The following is a 19,619-nucleotide window of genomic DNA, read 5'->3' as shown; positions in this document are numbered from 1 at the left end:
TTTTTTGCACTTGCACACATGCTCCCCAACATATTTTGAAGTCGTATAGATAAAATTTCGGGTGCATATGCGACCAAAAGAGTCGCAATTTCGAGCCCTGATTACATATAAAGCGGATTAGCTTAACGGTAGCAAGATTCATTTAAATGGGGCTTCAAATGAATCGACTCTTTAGATCCGAACAAACGAATCGCCTAGCGATCGTTCGAGTGGACAGTCGAGTTTATTATGGCTATTGCTATCAAAATAAAAACCCATTTATGTTTGAGCAGGGTAACAAGATTGAAGTTTAAGACAATAGACTCATAAATATACACAGGCACCTTTCTTTATACAAAATTAAACTTTATTGACTAATCTAACAGAAACTAACACCTAACACAAACACACATTCATACAAGTGTAGAGAAGAGTAAAGGAGGTAAAGTAAGAGGTCGAGAGGATGTAATGATGGGAAAACCTCGGATTTTGTAAGAGCATACCAAGGGAACCAAACATAATCAAATTCACCTTTCTATTGTCTCTTTAGGTTTACATTTAGTTCACACCTGTTCAGATGTATAGGCGGAAAGTGGCTACTTGCGTCTGTGTGATGTGAAGAAGCTCCCTTGGTTGAGTACGTGGCTCTGCTGGTTGTTCCTTGTCCTTGCGAGGTTTGAAGTGGGGTGGAGTCGGTGTTTCAAGTAAAGGCAGCAAAAGGGGTCAGTTGTGCTGACCACTGGTTTGTGACGCACTAACTTAACTAGACTCACGATGGAAAAAAAAAAGAAAAGAAGGTACCGGAGATGTCAATGTGCGAGCTGTGCGATTAACCCTTTCCGTCTGGGTCTCCGCCTGCTTTCTTGGAGGTTTCTCAGGTCTCGTGCTTAGGTCATTGAATTTGAAGAGGTTTAAGTGAAGAGAGTTGAGAGAAGAAGAGCTCTTTCTGAAGAAGTTGCAGATAGTTGTTGAAGTTGAAGAGCGGTTTTTAAGAGAGAATGGGCGTTGCTTTGAACACAAGCTCTATAGGGAGGGTTCGTATCCACCCTCCATGGAAAGTTGATTAATTAGAAACTAACCTCCCTGAATCATGGTTTATAACCCTTCATCCAAAGTAGAGGAATTTGCTTAGGCAAACTGAGGCAGAAATGTTTAAGTCTCCTGAAGCGTTAACATGTTGCACTCGTATTAACATAAAATGTCAACAATTGTTCAGTAAAGCAAATTAGCTTCAAAACAACTCTAAACATGAACGGTTTATGAGCTTGTTTAGCTTCAGTAGAGTTAAACATTGTATGCAGAAGTATTAAAACCATAATATTAATACAGGAGTAAGGGAAACGTTGCAAAACACATGATTACTCCTATAATTGGTATATATATAGAATCCTACTACATAAGAATGACTAAGGGCCCTATTATACACCCGGCGCAACGTGGCGCAAGGCGCGGCACAGTAGTCTTTTGGTAGTTTCAGCTTGGCGCAAGAGTCATTTTGAGACGTTGCGCTACGCTGTTTAAATAGCAAATGCATTTGCGCTCAGATGTGCGCCCATAGGCGTTCTGGTCTAAAAAGGAAGGCGTTCTGAGGTGCACTGCTGGCGCGTTGCTATTTTGAGAAACTATAATAGATTTTTCATTAGACCAAAACAAACCCGGTCTAAACATTATTGTATGATGATGGTTTGTTCTGTAGACTATCGAACAAATATGCATAGCTTAAAGGGGCTAATAGTTTTGACCCTAAAATGTTTTTAAAAAAACAGTATCAAACATACTGAAAAAAAATCCTTGTTCTGTTAAACATCATTTCACAAAAAAATTCAAAGGGGGCTAATAATTCTGACTTCAACTGTATATATACACATATAATATTTTATTATTTTAATAATATATATTCTACTTTTTTCCTAATTTTCCCCATTGCAAAATTGACAGAAGTAATGTTTGCTTAAAAAATTCTAAAGATTAGCAGACAGGCATTGGATTCATTAAATGATGAGCTACTTCATCATTAAAGCATTATATTCTGCTCAGTGACGCATCTCCTTGGTTTCCTTTTTCCCACATCCTGTTGTATTAACATTAGTCAGTTCAACATTTTTTTACACACAACTGTCAATCCAGTCTGATGTTCTGTTTATAAGACCAGCAACTGCCACAGATATAAAAACAAGTGTAAATTAATGTGTGCTGTCAAGGTAAGACTGAAATAAAGCATGTGAGCAATCTGAAGTTGTGTTGTGCTGTCTGTGTGTGTGTGTGTGCGTGTGCGTGTGCGTGTGCGTGTGCGTGTGTGTGTGTGTGAGTGTGTGTGTGTGTGTGTGTGTGTGTGTGTGTGTGTGTGGCATTTTTAGCTGTCTGTATAAATGATTGTTTGTATTAGAAACCAGGCCTCCAGCTGTGAGAATGGTAATATGCATGTCTGAATGAGAACTACTTTCCTCCTGTCCTCCAAACACACACACACACACACACACACACACACACACACATACACACACACACACACACACACACACACACACCGACGGTTTCTCATTTACACCTTCCTGACGCATATCTGCAGAGCTTTTTAGTATTACGTTATCGTATTATAATTCAACTCATCTGCACTTAATGAAACACCTCACATCGCCCTGATTCCCAGTGTACTGAGAAAGCTTTAACCTTATTTAATGATGACTTCACATAAAGATGAAAACTCAAGAATAAAAAGGCAAAGAGTGACGCTTCATAATGTTATCTACCAATATTTTTGTGATCAGAGCACATCGTGTGTCCCATTTTCCTGTTGCTATTTCGCTGCCTGACCTACTTTTAGCTTCAATTATCAGTTAAAAACCTCCACATTTTTGTACTATCTGGTCTTCGGATGAATTTAGGCTTTCAGGGCAAATCTTTAAATCATTTCTAAGCCTTTATGAATGCTGACTAATATGGCATAATGATTCGGGAAGCCTAGAAACCTCATTTAGCAAGTGAAACAAAAGATGTGAGTGAATTTACATTTTGAAAGGTGTCCCAGTTATTTTTCATTTGCATATGTCTTGGTTTCAATCAGTTTCCAGATGAAATGCTTGTTAGTTGTGCTATAGCTATGCTCATCTTCTTTAAAATTGATATTAGTGATCATACTTAGCATTTTAACTTAACAAATTTTAACTCTTGTGCACTGTTCAAATGTATGGCCTTTTGTTATGTCTGGGATGAAAACATCCACTGAATTAAACTGCTGTAAAAAATTATTGACAGATAAATATTGTTTTCAAATTTTATTTGCATAAACGTATTAATCAACTTCAGTCCTGATCAAAACTGCTAAATTGTTTAGAAAATGACAGGATTTTAACTCTTTAATACACAAATGTATAAATGACATCACTGATTTGGTGAAAAAACACACAAAAGGACATATTTTTAAAATAAAAAGTAATTGTGGAATGGATTTCTTTTTACCTTTTATCACAATCTTGGACATGTGAACGATTAGTAACATTGGCTTTGATGCATTGTTAGATTAAATTTTTTTCTCCCTAATTTACGTTGGTGGCTGTTTTTGCCCCATTGACTTTCATTGTAAGAAATTTTAATGGTGCAGAAATACTTTGTTTTTGTTTACTCCATGTAGTTCTGAGAGCTGAGATGCATATTTGATTTTCTTTAACACATCAAGGTAAGTGCATAAAGGTCATGCTCACACACTCACAGACACACACTTTAGTTTGCTGTAATACTCCATATAATATCCAGGAACTTTGCATTTTTTGCACAGGCCTAAAAGGGTTAATGGTGCCAACTGCTGATCAACAATAAAAATGACAAATTTGACCTCTTCCCAACAGGGAAAACCACCAATAATCATGTTGTCATGGTTTTGTATCGAACATTTTTTAGTTATAATTAAAGTCAATAGGGCAAAAACCGCTACCAACAGTAAATTAGGGAGGGAAAAAATGAAAATTAATTTAAAAAAATGCATCAAAGGCAATGTTGTTCACATGTCCAAGACTTTGATAAAAGATCAAAAATCCAGTTCACAATTACTCATATCATATTATTTTGAGTGTTCTTTTGCACCAAATCAGTGACATCAGTTATGAATTTGGCAATTAAAGAGTTAAAATCATGTAATTTTCTGGGATTGATTAACAGGTTTATGCAAAGAAAATTGAAACCAATATTTATCTGATGCATTTTTTCCCGAACATAAGAAAATGGTAGTAAAATTGCCCAGAGTGTGTCCTTGAGTGTGTGTGTATATATATATATATATATATATATATATATATATATATATATATATATATATATATATATATATATATATATATATATATATATATATATATATATATATTTATTTATTTTTATTTTTTTTTTTTAATCAAAGCATTTTCTCTAAATATGTGTCAAAATAATATTTTTTACCAAAAATCATTCTGCTTGATGGAACACAGAAAAGGTTATGGCCAAATTAAGACACAAAGAGTGGATGAAAACATCCTAAACAGTGCATAGGGGTTAAATTAAAAAAAGAAAACTTGAGCCATAGGGAGCTAACTATATTAGAGATTTGGAAGAAACATTTTGATTGATATAAATATACATAAATAAATATACTAAGTTGCCTCATTTAAGTGGTTCTATTATGATCTTTTACAAGTCTTGATTTTGTTTTGGTTTTGGTTATTTTAGTTTTCTGCAACTGACACATGGTCACCCACTGAACCTAAGCAGGTAGTGTTAGTGAGGCCAGCAGGGGGTGCTTAACCTGCGGTCTGTGTGGGTCCTAACACCCCAGTATATTGATGGGGACCCTATACTACTCAACAAGTGTCATCTTTCAACAGACATTATACTGAGGTCATTAAAAAATTCCAGGATGCCCTTCGAAAAAGAGTTGGGGTTTCAGCCCGGCATCCTAGCCAAATTTGCATCCTAGCCACTGACCTCTGAGCATTATGGTCTCCAAACCATCCCCATAATATAATTGGTTTCCTCTCCACCAATCAGCTGGTGTGTGATGTGCTGTATATGGCTGCCATCGAGTCACCCACGTGGATGCTGGACACTGGTGGTGATGAGGAGATTACCCAAAAAATGTGTAAAGTGCTTTGAGTCCATTTTATTTAATAATATTAATAATAATAATAATAATAATAATAATAATAATAATAATTATTATTATTATTATTATTATTATTATTATTATATTGTTGTTGTTATTAAATCAAATGTTTTGTTCATTTTTAGTTAACAGATCAACTATTGTTTACTAATGTAAAACTGCAAACTGTATTGTCTAAAATAAATTACAATTTATGGCATATTAGAAATACTTACATTTTAATCACAATGTTAGTGCTAAAGGATATTATTACCAACATAGACCCTCTCTCTTTGACCTGCAGTATGTGTTTTTCAAATATTTTATTTCATTATTTTTTATTTACTGGGGGGAAAAACATTTTGGACATACAGTATATTTCCCAAATTCAAATAACCCTGTTAACACATTAGTTGAATGATCTTGTTTGAAAGCAGACTTTTATGTGCTTTCGATGTCTTTGGTGTTTTTATTGTCTCTCTCTCTGTCTCTGTATCTATCTCACTCCCGCTTCCCTTCCTCTGTGTTTATAGTCGCGGTGAGAGTGTATAGATCTGAAGAGCCAGTCTACACAATGTGTTCAGTAAACTGTTATGATGAATGAATGGAAAACGTTGGCTGGATTGCATTATTTTTTATTAATGGGAATGCTTGCTTTCTCTATCCTTCTTTCTCTCACCTACAGATTCACACATAGACGCCCAGCACATATGGCTGTGTGTATAAATAATATAAGCGATGTTCTGTGAGTTCATGTGTTTGTGTTATGTGTTGAAATGGATATGCAGACCCGACTTGCTGTTCTTAACGGATGGTCTTGTGTATGAGTATTGAGGTCAGCTTGAATGGACTGTTGTTTGTTTGTTTTTTTAAAGAAATATTGCAGTGAACAAATCCAAAGCAATTTATGAATTCAAATTTGAATTTGTTTTGCGTGTGTGCCCTCATAATCTTTAAAGAAATAATCAGATTGGACCCTCTGGTTAGACTAAAAACACCAATTTAAGGTCACAATCATCAAAACTCATTTGAATTTTTTGAGCGAGATGCTAATGGTCTAATCCGATTTAATGATCTATGCTAAGCTAAGCTACAAGTTCTCTTGCCAGACCTGGAGATCATCTGAATGGGTTAAAAAAACTCTTTAACTCTAGGAGACATGTAAAAATGTTTATTTAAAAAAAAAAGTGGACCTGTGCATAATTTGAGCCGGATCTTGCTGGATCCTGTTCTATAAAATGTCAGACATTCGCGTTAGCATTCTGGTATTTATTTTAATGGATCCTGCATTAACTTGTGTGGTGAATACCTATGCACCCGTGTGTGTGTAAGAGAAAGAGAATGTAAACGAGAACAAGCGAAGGCTTTGTTGATTGACTGTAGTCACCATGCGCAAGTTAAAGCTAAAATTCCATTAAACTATTGGCCATCAACAATATTTTCAGCTTTCTTATATTTACAAGTACTCTCATTAGTTGGTCATTATTGTTTCGTGCACAGTGGGCAGCAAAAATAAATAATGACATAGTGCCCAACCTAAATAATATTTGTATTTTCAAATAGACAAAGAGGCAGTTACACATATTTTCATATTTTAAAACCACGAGTAAATCTGATAATGAGCCTGATCAAAAGAGATCTCTAAAAGATGAAACTGTGAGAATGGATCAGGATAGCGGGAGACAGAAGCAAAGCGAGTCACGTCAGCCAGAAAACATGAAAGAAGAGGTAACTGTGGGCTCTTCTTGAAGATTAGTTTTTTTTTTTTTTCACTTGGCACATGATCAGGGGCAATTTTAGGATTTTCATTTTAGCCCCCCTCAGCTCCTTATAAGGTAAAATGGTAAGATATATATATATATATATATATATATATATATATATATATATATATATATATATATATATATATATATATATATATATATATATATATATATATATAAAGCCTAATACTACATTTATAAGTTGTAATTTAATAGTAATACACTTAAAAAAAGTTTGTTTAATATGGGTTGTACACAATAGTATTCCACTGTAGTACATTGAAAGGTACAGCCATTTGAGTTCCGAATAAGCCAAATAGGCTCAAGCCACCTGTTTACTGTAGTAAAAACCACTTTCTATATTGAAGTGCATTTTTTGTTTCCATGTATTAAATAAATAAACTGCCACTTTTCTAATTAAATGACTTACATATGAATATATTTTTTTAAACTTACAGGCTAATTCACATATTTCACCATCTGAATTATAATCATAAATAATAAGTATTTTTAATACTAGACAACACTTGATGTTTTTATCTCTGTCAGTGACTCAGTGACAGTTTAAACAAGTTCATTCTCTAAGTGCTTCTGTCACTGTGTTTAATCCTTTCTGTGCAAGACTGTATGGTATAGTTAATGCCACACAAACTGTCAAGTGTTTTATTTTGGTAGTTCATTTTGAAATAAAAATAGCAAAATGAGTTACATTTTTCGCTGGAGGAAACAGTTTTGCTGATGAGGTGAATGATGGGAAAACTTGACTGATCCTCTGTGACATTGGGATATAGGTAATACAAGGTCATCTATATCAAAGAACTGCAAATAAGCAGAAGTTATAACAATTTATCAATAAACACACACCTTGTTCTCTCGCTGTCCACGGCTGTGGTTTGCTGATCAAATGAAAACAAAAGACGGGGAGGAGTCGAATTCTGTCTCCGTTTTCTTATCAAATTTAAATGGAACTGAGGCGAGAATTTAGTGTACAGTTTACGAGCTAATCGCAAAAGTTTTAGGTGGGCTGAGTAGATTACAGCCCCCTTAAAATAGGCCTAGCAACGCCATGCACATATTAGTAAATTGATCTGAAAATGGTTTTAGATTAATTTATTCGTAGATTCATAAATCAAATAGTCTGGATTTACTTTGTTTGGGAGGGTCATGAATTGACTTTCTCCCAGTGGGAGAAACTGGTCAACAAGCCACCACACAAGCTCTACTAGCACATCTCAGCATTGCCTGTCAAATTCCTGGTCGAGAATGGTTTATAATCAGGTATATGCACAGCTAATCTTTCCTTCCATTCCAATAAACATCCGGTGAAGGATTAATGTGACTTTTTTCAATTTTATACTATTCCTTTTACAGCATTGATGTTGTAATGTAATTCAAATTAATCAGTTAAGTAGACTTTGGCATTCATTTAGTTGTTCAAGCGTAAAACGAGTCATTTACACGTACACACCTGTCAGGATTAGCAGGCTAGCACAGAAACTCTATTGAAATTACTGGGGTAAAATAAATGTTTATATTTTAAAGATATGGAGTGGAAAAAAATTATTTAATACAGTGTTTTTTGTACATTTTAAGACCCCGTTTATATCATATATCAATCAGGCAGTGAAGATTGTTGATTTTTAAAGAAAACAGGGCTTAAAATCATCGATTTTGTAACAGCAAACAGTTCACGGAAAGAGTTTGAGCCAGGTTACTGAAAAATTTAATGTCCTTCTGCATATACCCTATTGTCACATACTATTGTCCCATAGAAGGTGATCACATGTTAATACAAGAGGAACTCTGAAACTTAATTTGAAACATTCATTATTTTACAAGTAGTCAATTTTACAACTAAGCAATTAGTTAAAAATATTGCTGGTGACAACTGAAGTATGATAATTTTCACGTATTGTGTATGAGAGCACATCACAGCTCCTGCATTCATTACTGACATCAGATCTCCGTTTGTTATGTGAGCTGATGCAAACTAGCCAATCAGAGCAATGACCCTTCCAAATAAGGTAAAATCAGACCATTTTATTCTAGTATCAAATCCTAGGGTTATCATATGCCTAATACATATGCCTACAGATGGATGCAAGCACCCAGATCTTGCTGGCTGTTTTATTTTTATTTCTCTTCTTTTAAGAGGTGATCAGACATGCTTTGCTTAAAACAAATTGAACCTTGACAGGTATGAATGACATTTCTATAGATTTTATCATTTTTGCGGGTCTCATGTGAGAGGGTTTGCATAGATTTTATCTTAAATGAAGTTTTACAAACTAATTTCGAGAGGAGCATGTGATATGATTGACTGCAGCTGGCCACTCATCTACACGCATTAGTTACCCACTCAGATTGTTCCAAACTCACTATAAGTAGCCTAGCTAGAACTACTCCCTTATCTTCGTTTTTCCCAAGAAACTCCCCATCCACCCCTTCTCCTTCTTTCCTCCTTCACTACGAGGAGCTCTCAAGAACCACCTGATCTCGTACTCCCCTCATATGCTATATGGACCAGGTGGGAGCCCTTAGGTCAAATATCTCCGAGCTCAGGGTTCTCTTCCGGGACAGCATGCCAAACCTGCTATCATTTGTCATACAATATTTAAGTTTGAACTCTTGAAAAGCATATACTAAAAAGTTTTCAGATGTCTAAACAGAATTTGTGCCTGAACATCCAGCAAAAAAACATCTTTTTATGTTGACTTTTACTGTTAAATACTGAGAAAATCCACTATCCAATACCTCCTGATCGACAATAATGTTTGCTATTTTCTGGTGTCATTCAGCTTCTGAGAGTCTGTCTGCTTAACACTACACAGTGTATCTGTCATCTTTACAGGCTATGTTTAGGAGTCTGAGGAGAAAAGAGTACAGATAAAAAAAAGTTTTTACACAGAAAGATGGCATTGAGAGGGAGGAGGGATATTTTTGAAGCGACAACCTAATAATTTATTTTAGAACTATACAAAGACAAGGCTTTCTGGGACATGGAATCAAAGCAGAGACATGTTGTATCTGAAATTAAACAACTAAAAATGTTTTGTAGATTTCTAAATAAAACACATGCTCATATACACACACATACTGTTCTTATGTGGAGGTGGGAAAACCTGCTTAGTCAGTATTTTGGGTGACCACCATTTGCCTCACGCAGTGGAACACGTCTTCGCACAGAGTTGATCAGGTTTTTGACTGTGGCTTGTGGAATGTTGGTCTACTCCTTTTCAATGGCTGTATGAAGTTGCTGGATATTGGCTGAAACTGGAACATGCTGTCGTATGTGTCAATCTAGAGCACCCCAAGCATGCCCAATGGGCAATATGTGAAGTGAATATGCTGGCCATGCAAGATCTGGGATGTTTTCAGCTTTTGGGAATTGTGTACAGATTCTTGCAGCATAGGGTTGTGCATTATTATGCTGCAACATGACGTGATATTGACGGATGAACAGCATAACAATGGGCCCCAAGATTTTGTCATAGTATTCCTGTGCATTCAAAATGCCATCATTAACATGCAGCAATGTTCATTGTTCATAGCATACACCTACTCATATCACGACCCCATCACCACCATGGGCAATTCACAATGTTAACATTAGCACACATCGCCAAACATGCTGTCTGCCATCTGAATGGGATTCATCCATGAAGAGAACATTTCCCCACTTTAGTTGGTTGCGATGATGAACTTTATTCAGGTGGAAAGCTCCATAAGGACGACGAGTATGCAGATGAGCTTTCCTGTGATGGCTTCTGACAGTTTGTGCAGAAATGCTTTGGTTATGGAAACCCATTGTTGCATCAGCTGTCTGGGTGGCTGGTCTAAGATGATCTTGGAGGTAGAGGTGCTGGATGTTTAGGTCGCTAGTATGAATACATGTGGTCTGCGATTGGATGCAGTGCCAAATTTTTGGAGATTGATGGTAAAGAACTGAGTATTCAATGAATGAGCAAGAGCTCTGATGGACATTCCTGCAGTCAGCATCTCAATTGCACACTCCCTCTAAACTTACATACGTTGCAAGACATGTGGCATATTGTGCTGTGTCAAAAAAAAAACCCATTTTAGAGTGGCCTTTTATTGTGGCCAGCCTAAGGCACACCTGTGTAGTAATCATGATGATAAATGCCACACCAGCGAGGTGAATAGATCTTGACAATGGTGAAGTGATCATTAATCCCAATTTTACACTATTGGATTTTGAACCCAATTTGAAAGTTAACAAGCTCACAGACAGATGAATTCTATGAAGACCCCTGTAAACTTCAAACCAAATTGAAAAAATAACTGACATTATGTAATTCTGAACAAAATCCAGCCAAAATTAAGTTTGTTTTGAGTTAGCTTCTGCAGTTCGAAACCTAAAGCATTTTTGAAGGGAATTAATTTTGGCTCCTAACACCTTTGAGCTACCATTGGTCCATGATAATTATGCAATCAGTAGATTTGTTCCAGAACTCTGCCGACGACTTTTGTTCCTTTTAGCGCTACCAGCTGACCACTTACCTCCGTATGGATGGCTTTTTCATTCATATAGATGGCTTTTACCAGTTTGCATAGTAGTTCGTCACGTATGCTGATTGACTTGGGATGCGGAGATGAGTTGACCATGATGACAGGGTTCCAATCCAGAAACTAGGTAAAACATAAGCAAATAAATAAATAAATAAACAACAGACTGAAAATATGGTGAAATCATGCGGCCATGATTGCTTTTCTTTTTCTAGATTGCTTTTGAAAACATTATCAGTTGGGTTTTATAGATGGAGGAGGGTGGGTCAGTCGACAGCAAGCTGGCCTAGACGCTTGAAGTGTATATTGCGCTGTCTGGTGGATTTATGCGAGAAAGGAACGTGCAAGAGAAATTGGCCTCTGGTGGATTTGCAAAAACAAAAACTGTGAGCAGACAAACCTCCAGTTACGTATTTTGCCTGGGTACATATCCGTAATGAGCCTGGGTTGTTGAATTCAGCTCAAGAAAATGGTGGGGAAAAAAGTGATGTGTTTATATTTTAGTACAAACCTTGACCAGTGTTAGCTTAGTTACTTTAAAAAAGTAATAGGTTACGAATAACTGACTACCACTGGAAAATTGTAAACTGATTACATTAATAATTACTTAATTTAAAAAGTTATCAGATTACTGATTACATTAGTTTGAAGCTACTTTTAAAACATGTCAAATATACCTATAAAAATTCAAACTAAACTGCAGCTCTTTCAGTATTTTAGTATTCACTAAAAAGCATTACAATGGGTTGATCACAACTGCTTACTATACTGACATGACATGTATAAAGATTTAAAGAGTTCGCTCAAAACTTAAAATTCTTTCATCATTCACTTGTTCCAAACTTATTTGTCATTTTTTAAACACAAAAAAAAAAAAAAAAAAACATGAAGAAAACTGGATACCTGTATTCATTGACATCCATAGTATTCTAAAAAGCACTGCAGTGTTTTGGTGTTCTGTGTTTGTCTGAGGTAATTATTCTACCGAATTGTATATATTTCATACAAAACAAGAAGTTGATTGGTCAGTTCTTGTCGCTTGACTTCTGGTTTTCAACTAGTGCGCCTGGAAAATGCGAGCACACACAATATGCGCTCTGAATATGTGTGTGCAAGCCGCATACCTTCATTGTAAATAAAGAACTTGCACACACAAAAGACGTGATATGTGAACAGCCCCATAAGTAGCTATGCTTTTCTTCACAATCAGAAGATACCTTCATTCCCGATCTTTCATTCATTCATTCATTTTCTTGTTGGCTTAGTCCCTTTATTAATCCGGGGTCGCCACAGCGGAATGAACCGCCAACTTATCCAGCAAGTTTTTACGCAGCCGTGCCCTTCCAGCCGCAACCCATCTCTGGGAAATCCCAATCTTTCAAAAAATTAAATTTAGCCTGTTTAGGTTGAGTTGGACTGCTGTATTTTTGAACACCAGGGTCCTCCTTGGTGGCAAGAATTGTCGTAAACCCCTTTCACGATACCGGTAAATATCTGGAAAATGTCTGGAATGACTTTTCAGGTAAGTTCAAAAAAGCACTGTTCAAACAGACAAGGACGTTAAGGAATTTTTTCGGAAAAGACAGTTCACACATCCATTCAAAAAAAACTGTAAATTCTGACACCATTAACCAGAAATGAGCTCTAAACAGCTGCACTTGTATTTGTGAACATTCGACTACAATACAAACTCTGTGGATGGATAAGTATCGTGAACAACTTTAGTGAAAACATATATAGGAACACTTTCACATGTCGAAATGTACATGTGTGTGTGCTGACCCTCACCGGCTGCTTCATGTGCACACGCGTTAGAGCTTGAAGGTAAACAAACAACGGTTTATCATAAGCATTTTATCTATAATTTATTTCACAATTGGCATTAAGAAGGAACATAGAAACAGTCATCTGACTAACAGCTAGCAGCTCAATGTGTCTGGAGAAATATTCAAAGGCTTGTCATAAACAATGCAGATGTAAATGCGTCTGAGTGTTCTGATTGGCTAAAGTAGACGCCTCATGTCAGTGCATTCTATACGTGAACGTGCTCTTTCTGGCAACCTTTCTTCTGCATTCACATAGAGCAGCTTTACGGCAAATTACCGGTAATGTTACAACTTCTCTTTCCAGAAAATTTTTGGAACAAATTTATTGTTTTTTTTTTTCAAAAAGGGGCTGTTCACACATACAGAGCTTTCTGCAAAACTGCTGGTAATTTTCCAGAAAAGTCTGTTTGTGTGAAAGGGGCTAAATAATGCCTTCAAGTGTTTGAACAAGTTGCTGGTCAAGTTAAAAGCAATCGATAGTTCTTTAGAGACTGGACATACAGTATTCCAAATTTCACAGCAATATTTTTGTTTTTACGCTCAATAAAATCTAAGTATTGTCTGTATTTCCACTTGAAGAAGGAAACATTCTAGTCAGCAGCTCTTTCAGCTCGCATTCTTCAGCAGTTTAAAAGTGCATGCTTATTAACTGACATTGCAGCAGAAAACTGGATTTAAAAGAAGCATTTTTTCTTTTAAAACTTTATTTGTAACGTAAGTAATGCAATTACACTGACTTTAACTGTAAACAAATTACACAAATTTTAAAATGTAATTCGTTACATTACTGCTGTCCTTAAAAAATTAATAAGAATACAATAACACATTAATTATTTTAATTTTCTTTTAATTAGCTATTACTAACAGTACATTTTAATGGCTATTAGAAACATGAATTTTGTTTAGCCATTTTCTTTATCACACTCCTATTAATAACTATTTTTTTAAATGTTTAAGAATAAAGGCTCTGAGGTAAATGAAACTGAAGTGTGAGAAATGTGTCCTCAGATGGAAATAGGAATTTACAGGTTATGCTTCCACAATACGAATGAATGAAAACTGACCTTGGAATTTAGACCTTAACAAATACTCGATCGCACGCATAGACCTACTGCAGTGTCAATGATGACTGTCAACAATGATGTGTTGCTATAAATACAGTCCACAAAAGACTTGCTTATGTGTGGCTTTGCCCTGGAATGTTTGATGCCACTTATATAAGCAACTGAGTTTTCTTATTCCTCATGCTGCCTCGTAGGCGTATGTATTTACGTCGCATAAATTGCTGCTCCTTTGTTTTGGTCTACAATTTAGGTCGCATGTTTTTGCATGTGTGTGTGCGTGAATGTCATGATCCTACGTCAGTAAAGACTGCATGTTTATACTCCTTTCTTACCCTGTGGTGAACGCAACAGCTTCTGTTCTCCATCTTTCTCCCTCTCCATCGCCTTTAAAGGTTGTCACTGTTAGGTGAAGACGCATTTTTTTCTGTCTTGGTTGAAGAGATTTGTTCACTCAGCTGTGACGCTGGACAAATGCCGTTGCCACATGACTAAGACCACCTCACCTTTTTGTAACGCACTATCGCTCCTTTAAACTCTATAAAACTAATTCTAAACACCTTTGTACAGATAGAAGCAATGGCTGCTTTGACTGGTCTGGACGCACCACTGGTTGAAGGTTTTTTGGTGGTAAAACCAACTTCAGAGGAACTTAATTTCCTCGACAGCCTGGATTTTATTGTGAGGTTTTGATTTTTGGACGCTGTGGCTTTAATATTTGACCTTCCTGTTGTTATTTTGACATTTTTTTCTGTTTTCTTGTGTTTTTGCAGAATCGAGAGTTGAGACCTGAGGAGATTGATGGTAAGATTTTACACTCTTTTCTAGTTATTTTAGCTTCTTCAAAGCTGTATAAACTCGCCTATAATCGTACAAATATTCGAAAATTAGGCACAAACGTTGTCTAATATGGAAAAATAGGTGCTTTTACACTTACTAATATGTCTGCTAATAAAAGTACAGGAGTATAAACACTTTATGTACACTTTATGTAATATTTATAATCAGTTAAACTTTTCTAGACTTCTCAATTGACATCAGTAAATTACTAAAACATATTAAGTTAAATTTTGTTTAAAAATTGTTGAAGCCTGGTTATTATTTAAAATATGTAATAAGTAAAAAATGTAAAGATGTAAAATAATAATAAAAAAAAACCATTGGACCAGTATTTCTGAAAATGTACTTGTACAGTAAATGTACTATATATACAGTCAAGCTTGAAATAATTTCCTGTTTTGTCTCATCTTGTCTTGTCGCCTCTTCAAGGAACAACAAATAATAACTTGACTTAGTTGATCATTTAGTATCAGAATTGGCGTATTTGAAAGGCAAAGGCCTCTAGATTATGCTTATTTTACAAAATAAAATATGATCATGCCTTGATTTTAAGTATTTAATTATGACAGTAAGGTCTGACTTTGCTTAAACAAAAGTCTTGTCACTAAACAGAAATAATGGACAGTACAGAATATAAAGTCATGGTGCAGTGGAAAAATAATTAATATTGTGCATGACTCCAATGAGCTCGGACAACGAAAGTCATCTGGAATGACAAGGAAATCGATTTTGCAGGGCTTCCAAGGTTCCATCAAGATTTTTTATATTCATCTTCAATGCCTCCTCCTTCATCTTACCCCCAGACATGCTCAATAATGTTCATATCTGGTGACTGGGCTGGCCAATCCTGGAGCACTTTGACCCTCTTTGCCTTCAGGAACTTTGATGTTAAGGCTGAAGTATGAGAAGGAGTGCTATCCTGCTGAAGAATTTGCCCTCTCCTGTGGTTTTTAATGTAATGGGCAGCACAAATGTCTTGATATCTCAGGCTGTTGGTGTTGCCATCCACGCTGCAGATCTCTTGCACACCCCTATACTGAATGTAACCCCAAACCATGATTTTTCCTTCACCAAACTTGACTGATTTTTGTGAGAATCTTGGGTCCATGTGGATTCCAATAGGTCTTCTGCAGTATTTGTGATGATTGGGATGAAGTTTAAAGGATGATTCATCAGAAAAATCTACCTTCTGCCACTTTTCCAAATAAGTCTAATTAATACTAAGTCAAGTTATTATTTGTTGCACTTACAAGTATTATTGACGACAAGGTAGTGTGTGTATGTGATTATGCTTTTGTGTTACTTTAATGTATGTAATAAGATATAATTGATAAGGCTTTTTAGGTTATGCAAATTTTAACTTAATGTTTTAAGTTAGTTTTATTGATGTAAGTTGAAATGATTTGTAAAGTTAATTGAATTGAACTTAATGTAACATACTATTTATAAGTTCTGTTTGTTTTGTCGAGTGAAGAGCTGCGAGACGCGTTTAAGGAGTTTGACAAAGATAAAGATGGCTTCATCAGCTGTAAAGACCTGGGAAACTGCATGAGGACTATGGGATACATGCCAACTGAGATGGAGCTAATAGAGCTGAGCCAACAGATCAATATGAACTGTAAGTTTCAGTGTCTGCACCAGTCTTATCTTATATCAGTCTCCTTATTATGAAATATTGACATCAGTGTGGTTTTCTTAGTAGGTGGCCATGTGGACTTCGAGGATTTTGTGGAGTTGATGGGACCTAAACTTCTTGCCGAGACAGCAGACATGATCGGCATAAAGGAGCTGAGAAATGCCTTCAAAGAGGTGAGTGGAAAGTTATCATTTAAAGGAAAACTACACCTTCTTTGGAAATAGGCTCATTTAACAAATCATCTAGTTAAACAGTTGAGTTTTACCATTTTTTGAAACGATTCAGCAATAATATTTGCAGTGCTTGAAAGTAGTCCCAATCTAGCTAACTATAATATCATTTTGCCTGCTGAAGCACAACAACTTTTCATTTTCCATCAGTCTTAGTACAGACTGTAATTACAGTTTTAAATAGTAAAAAATTTAAGTTTTAAATAGTTTTTTTTTAATTTGAGTGATATGGTCTAACCCAATTCAATAATATATGTTAAGCTCAGCTAAAAGTGTTTTAGCCAGACTCGGAGATCTACTGAATGGGTTCAAAAATGGTAAAACTCAGCTTTTTGATTCTATTGTACTTGTAAAATAAACTAAGTTTCCAAAAAAAGTGGAGTGTCCTTTTAAAATATATATATCATATTTGAAATCATTTTATTTGATATTATGATTTGTTTTCAGTTTGACACAAATGGAGATGGTGAAATAAGCACAGGAGAGCTGAGGGAAGCAATGAGGAAACTGCTGGGACAACAGGTTAGAGATTCTGAAATACATTTGTCCCTTGAAATGTAAAAATGTGAAATGAAAATCTAAGATTACTGAATGTATATTATGGATCTTACAGTCAAGTATTTACACACACATATCTTTCCTTTGTAATATGTTTGAATTGTAAGATTATAATGTTTTAACAAAAATAGAGAATGGTCTTTAATGTTTTTAAAATTAATTTCTGAATTAATCATGTCTAGAAAAATATCAGAGACGGACAATTTTTCACCATCCAAAATGATTTTCATCAAAATCTGACAAGTTTGCATCTCTGGCTGTCCCTCCATCCAATTAAATACATTTGAATTTCTTTTCTTTTTTTATTTCACTCAAATGTTTTATTATTTTTTATCTGATTAATTATATGCCCCCATGCTTTCCCAAGCATGTCCTCAATATACTTTATATTGGAAATAAAAAAGTTGGCCTGTCCATTCTGTTTTTGACTTGATTCTCAGTATATTGCGCCTAGATAGCATACAAATGTGTGCCACTTTAGGCAGTTATGCAGCACTGGTGGTCTTCCTTCGGCCCAGACAAAATGAATGTGAGCCTGAAGTGGCCCACTTGTACAATGGCAAAGGGGGCCAAAGATTCAAATTCCTATATATGGGCCATTTAAGGCAAAGGTTTGACACTTATGGCAAAATGTAATGAATGTGAGCCTAATGTGGCTCATGTGGAAAATAGTAAATTTGGCCCAAATGATAGAGGACAAATGTGGTCTACAGTTGGCAAAGATGTGGCATAGACATTTAGGGGTCATCTGGGTCTAAACCTAAAGTGTCTCACACGTGTAGATGCAAATGTGGCCCAGCTTTCTTAAGACATATGTGGGCCACTTTTGGCAATTATTTGGCACAGTTAGCTCTGGCTAATGTGGCTGTGAGCCTAAAGCAGCCCATAGAAGATATGGCAAATGTGGCCCAGTTGTTTTAAAACATATGTGGGCCACATTTGCCAAATAGTCGGCACAATAAACTCTGGCTAATGCAGCCATTAGCCTATAGTGGCCCAGAGAAGATATTGCAAATGTGGCCCAGTTATCTTAAAACCTATGTGGACCACAGAAACTAAAGTCTCCATCATGGGGAAAAGTGTTTGCTTTAGTTGGGCTCATAGCCCTGAACCTCTTGATATAAATTTTCTTTTGGGCTGCTGTAACATTTAAGAACTTTGCTTGAAAGGTTTATTCATTACAGCAATACGTGTGACAGCAAAAACAGTGTACGTGTAAAAACTGAGCATTTCATTAGCAAGAAAAGTTAAACAGAGCATCTACCGCGCGAGAATTAGAGATAAATTATTAACTTTCACTTTTGCTCTCGTGGATAAGAAAACCTTTTACGCACAAACATCAATTAGCCTATAAATAATTAATTTTGTTTGTTAAGCACAAAGATTTGTTTCAAAACTATTTCTAAATTCAGCTCTAATTTCCAGCTCTTTTTTGTCAGACGGCACACCAGTTTGATTTTCATTCACCATCATTCGTTTTAAAAAGCACTCAGTCCATTTTATTTGTATATGTTTTACTCGAACGCATAAACTCTACAGGTGCCTGATAGTTAGATGTGGAGCTAACATTAATCACATTCACTCTGGTGAACTGCATCCATGTTAGCACGTCACGTTTGATATGGTAATTTCACAGTAGGAATACACACAAGTTCGAAGACTTGCTCTCACCCCCTCCAGTACAATTCGGCCAGGTATACATTCGCAATAATATATTAAGGTGAAAGTCATCATAGCTTGCGTAAAACAGACCCAGCTCCCAATAGATCAGATAGAATAACGGCGATATTTTGCGGTTGTATGTATTACTTGCACCTTAATAATAATAACATAAATTAAACACTTTATTCTGTGTTCAAAAAGACAAAATAAACTTTTTGGGGTGATATTAAAAGAAATTCCTGTTTTTGTTAGGTCGGTCATCGAGACCTGGAGGACATACTGAGAGACATTGACTTGAATGGAGATGGGAGAGTGGATTTTGAAGGTAAGAAGTAGCACTAAGTAATAATAAATGATGAAAAGCCGTAGACAGTAAACAGTAGAACTAGAAAGTACTTTTTCTGTTCAAGTCTCTCTATATAAT

General features: G+C 35.7%; 1 protein-coding gene and 1 long non-coding RNA gene across 5 annotated transcripts in view; one reads left to right on the top strand and one right to left on the bottom strand.

Annotated features, from left to right (window-relative positions):
- cabp1a (calcium binding protein 1a) overlaps positions 1-19,619 on the top strand; it is a 55,972-nt gene that overhangs the window by 31,999 nt on the left and 4,354 nt on the right. Inside the window, exons 1-7 of one of the 4 annotated variants that reach the window (XM_087263217.1) lie at positions 7,378-7,598; positions 14,840-14,950; positions 15,043-15,073; positions 16,584-16,727; positions 16,809-16,918; positions 17,423-17,497; positions 19,448-19,520. In XM_087263217.1, the coding sequence (XP_087119343.1) occupies positions 14,849-14,950; positions 15,043-15,073; positions 16,584-16,727; positions 16,809-16,918; positions 17,423-17,497; positions 19,448-19,520 (535 nt within the window). In that variant the 5' untranslated portion in view covers positions 7,378-7,598; positions 14,840-14,848. 4 annotated transcript variants of the gene reach the window in all.
- LOC141375898 (uncharacterized) overlaps positions 8,219-19,619 on the bottom strand; it is a 24,257-nt gene continuing 12,856 nt past the window's right edge. The window contains exon 2 of the long non-coding RNA XR_015498366.1: positions 8,219-11,505. This is a non-coding gene — a long non-coding RNA (uncharacterized LOC141375898). The remainder of the gene's footprint in view (positions 11,506-19,619) is intronic.

The sequence above is a fragment of the Danio rerio genome, chromosome 8 (genome assembly GCF_052040795.2).
Source record: "Danio rerio strain M-AB ecotype USA chromosome 8, GRCz13ab, whole genome shotgun sequence".
In the NCBI taxonomy this organism is placed as follows: domain Eukaryota; kingdom Metazoa; phylum Chordata; class Actinopteri; order Cypriniformes; family Danionidae; genus Danio; species Danio rerio.
Note: the sequence above shows the minus strand (reverse complement) of the source record. Positions and strands in the feature narration are given on the sequence as shown.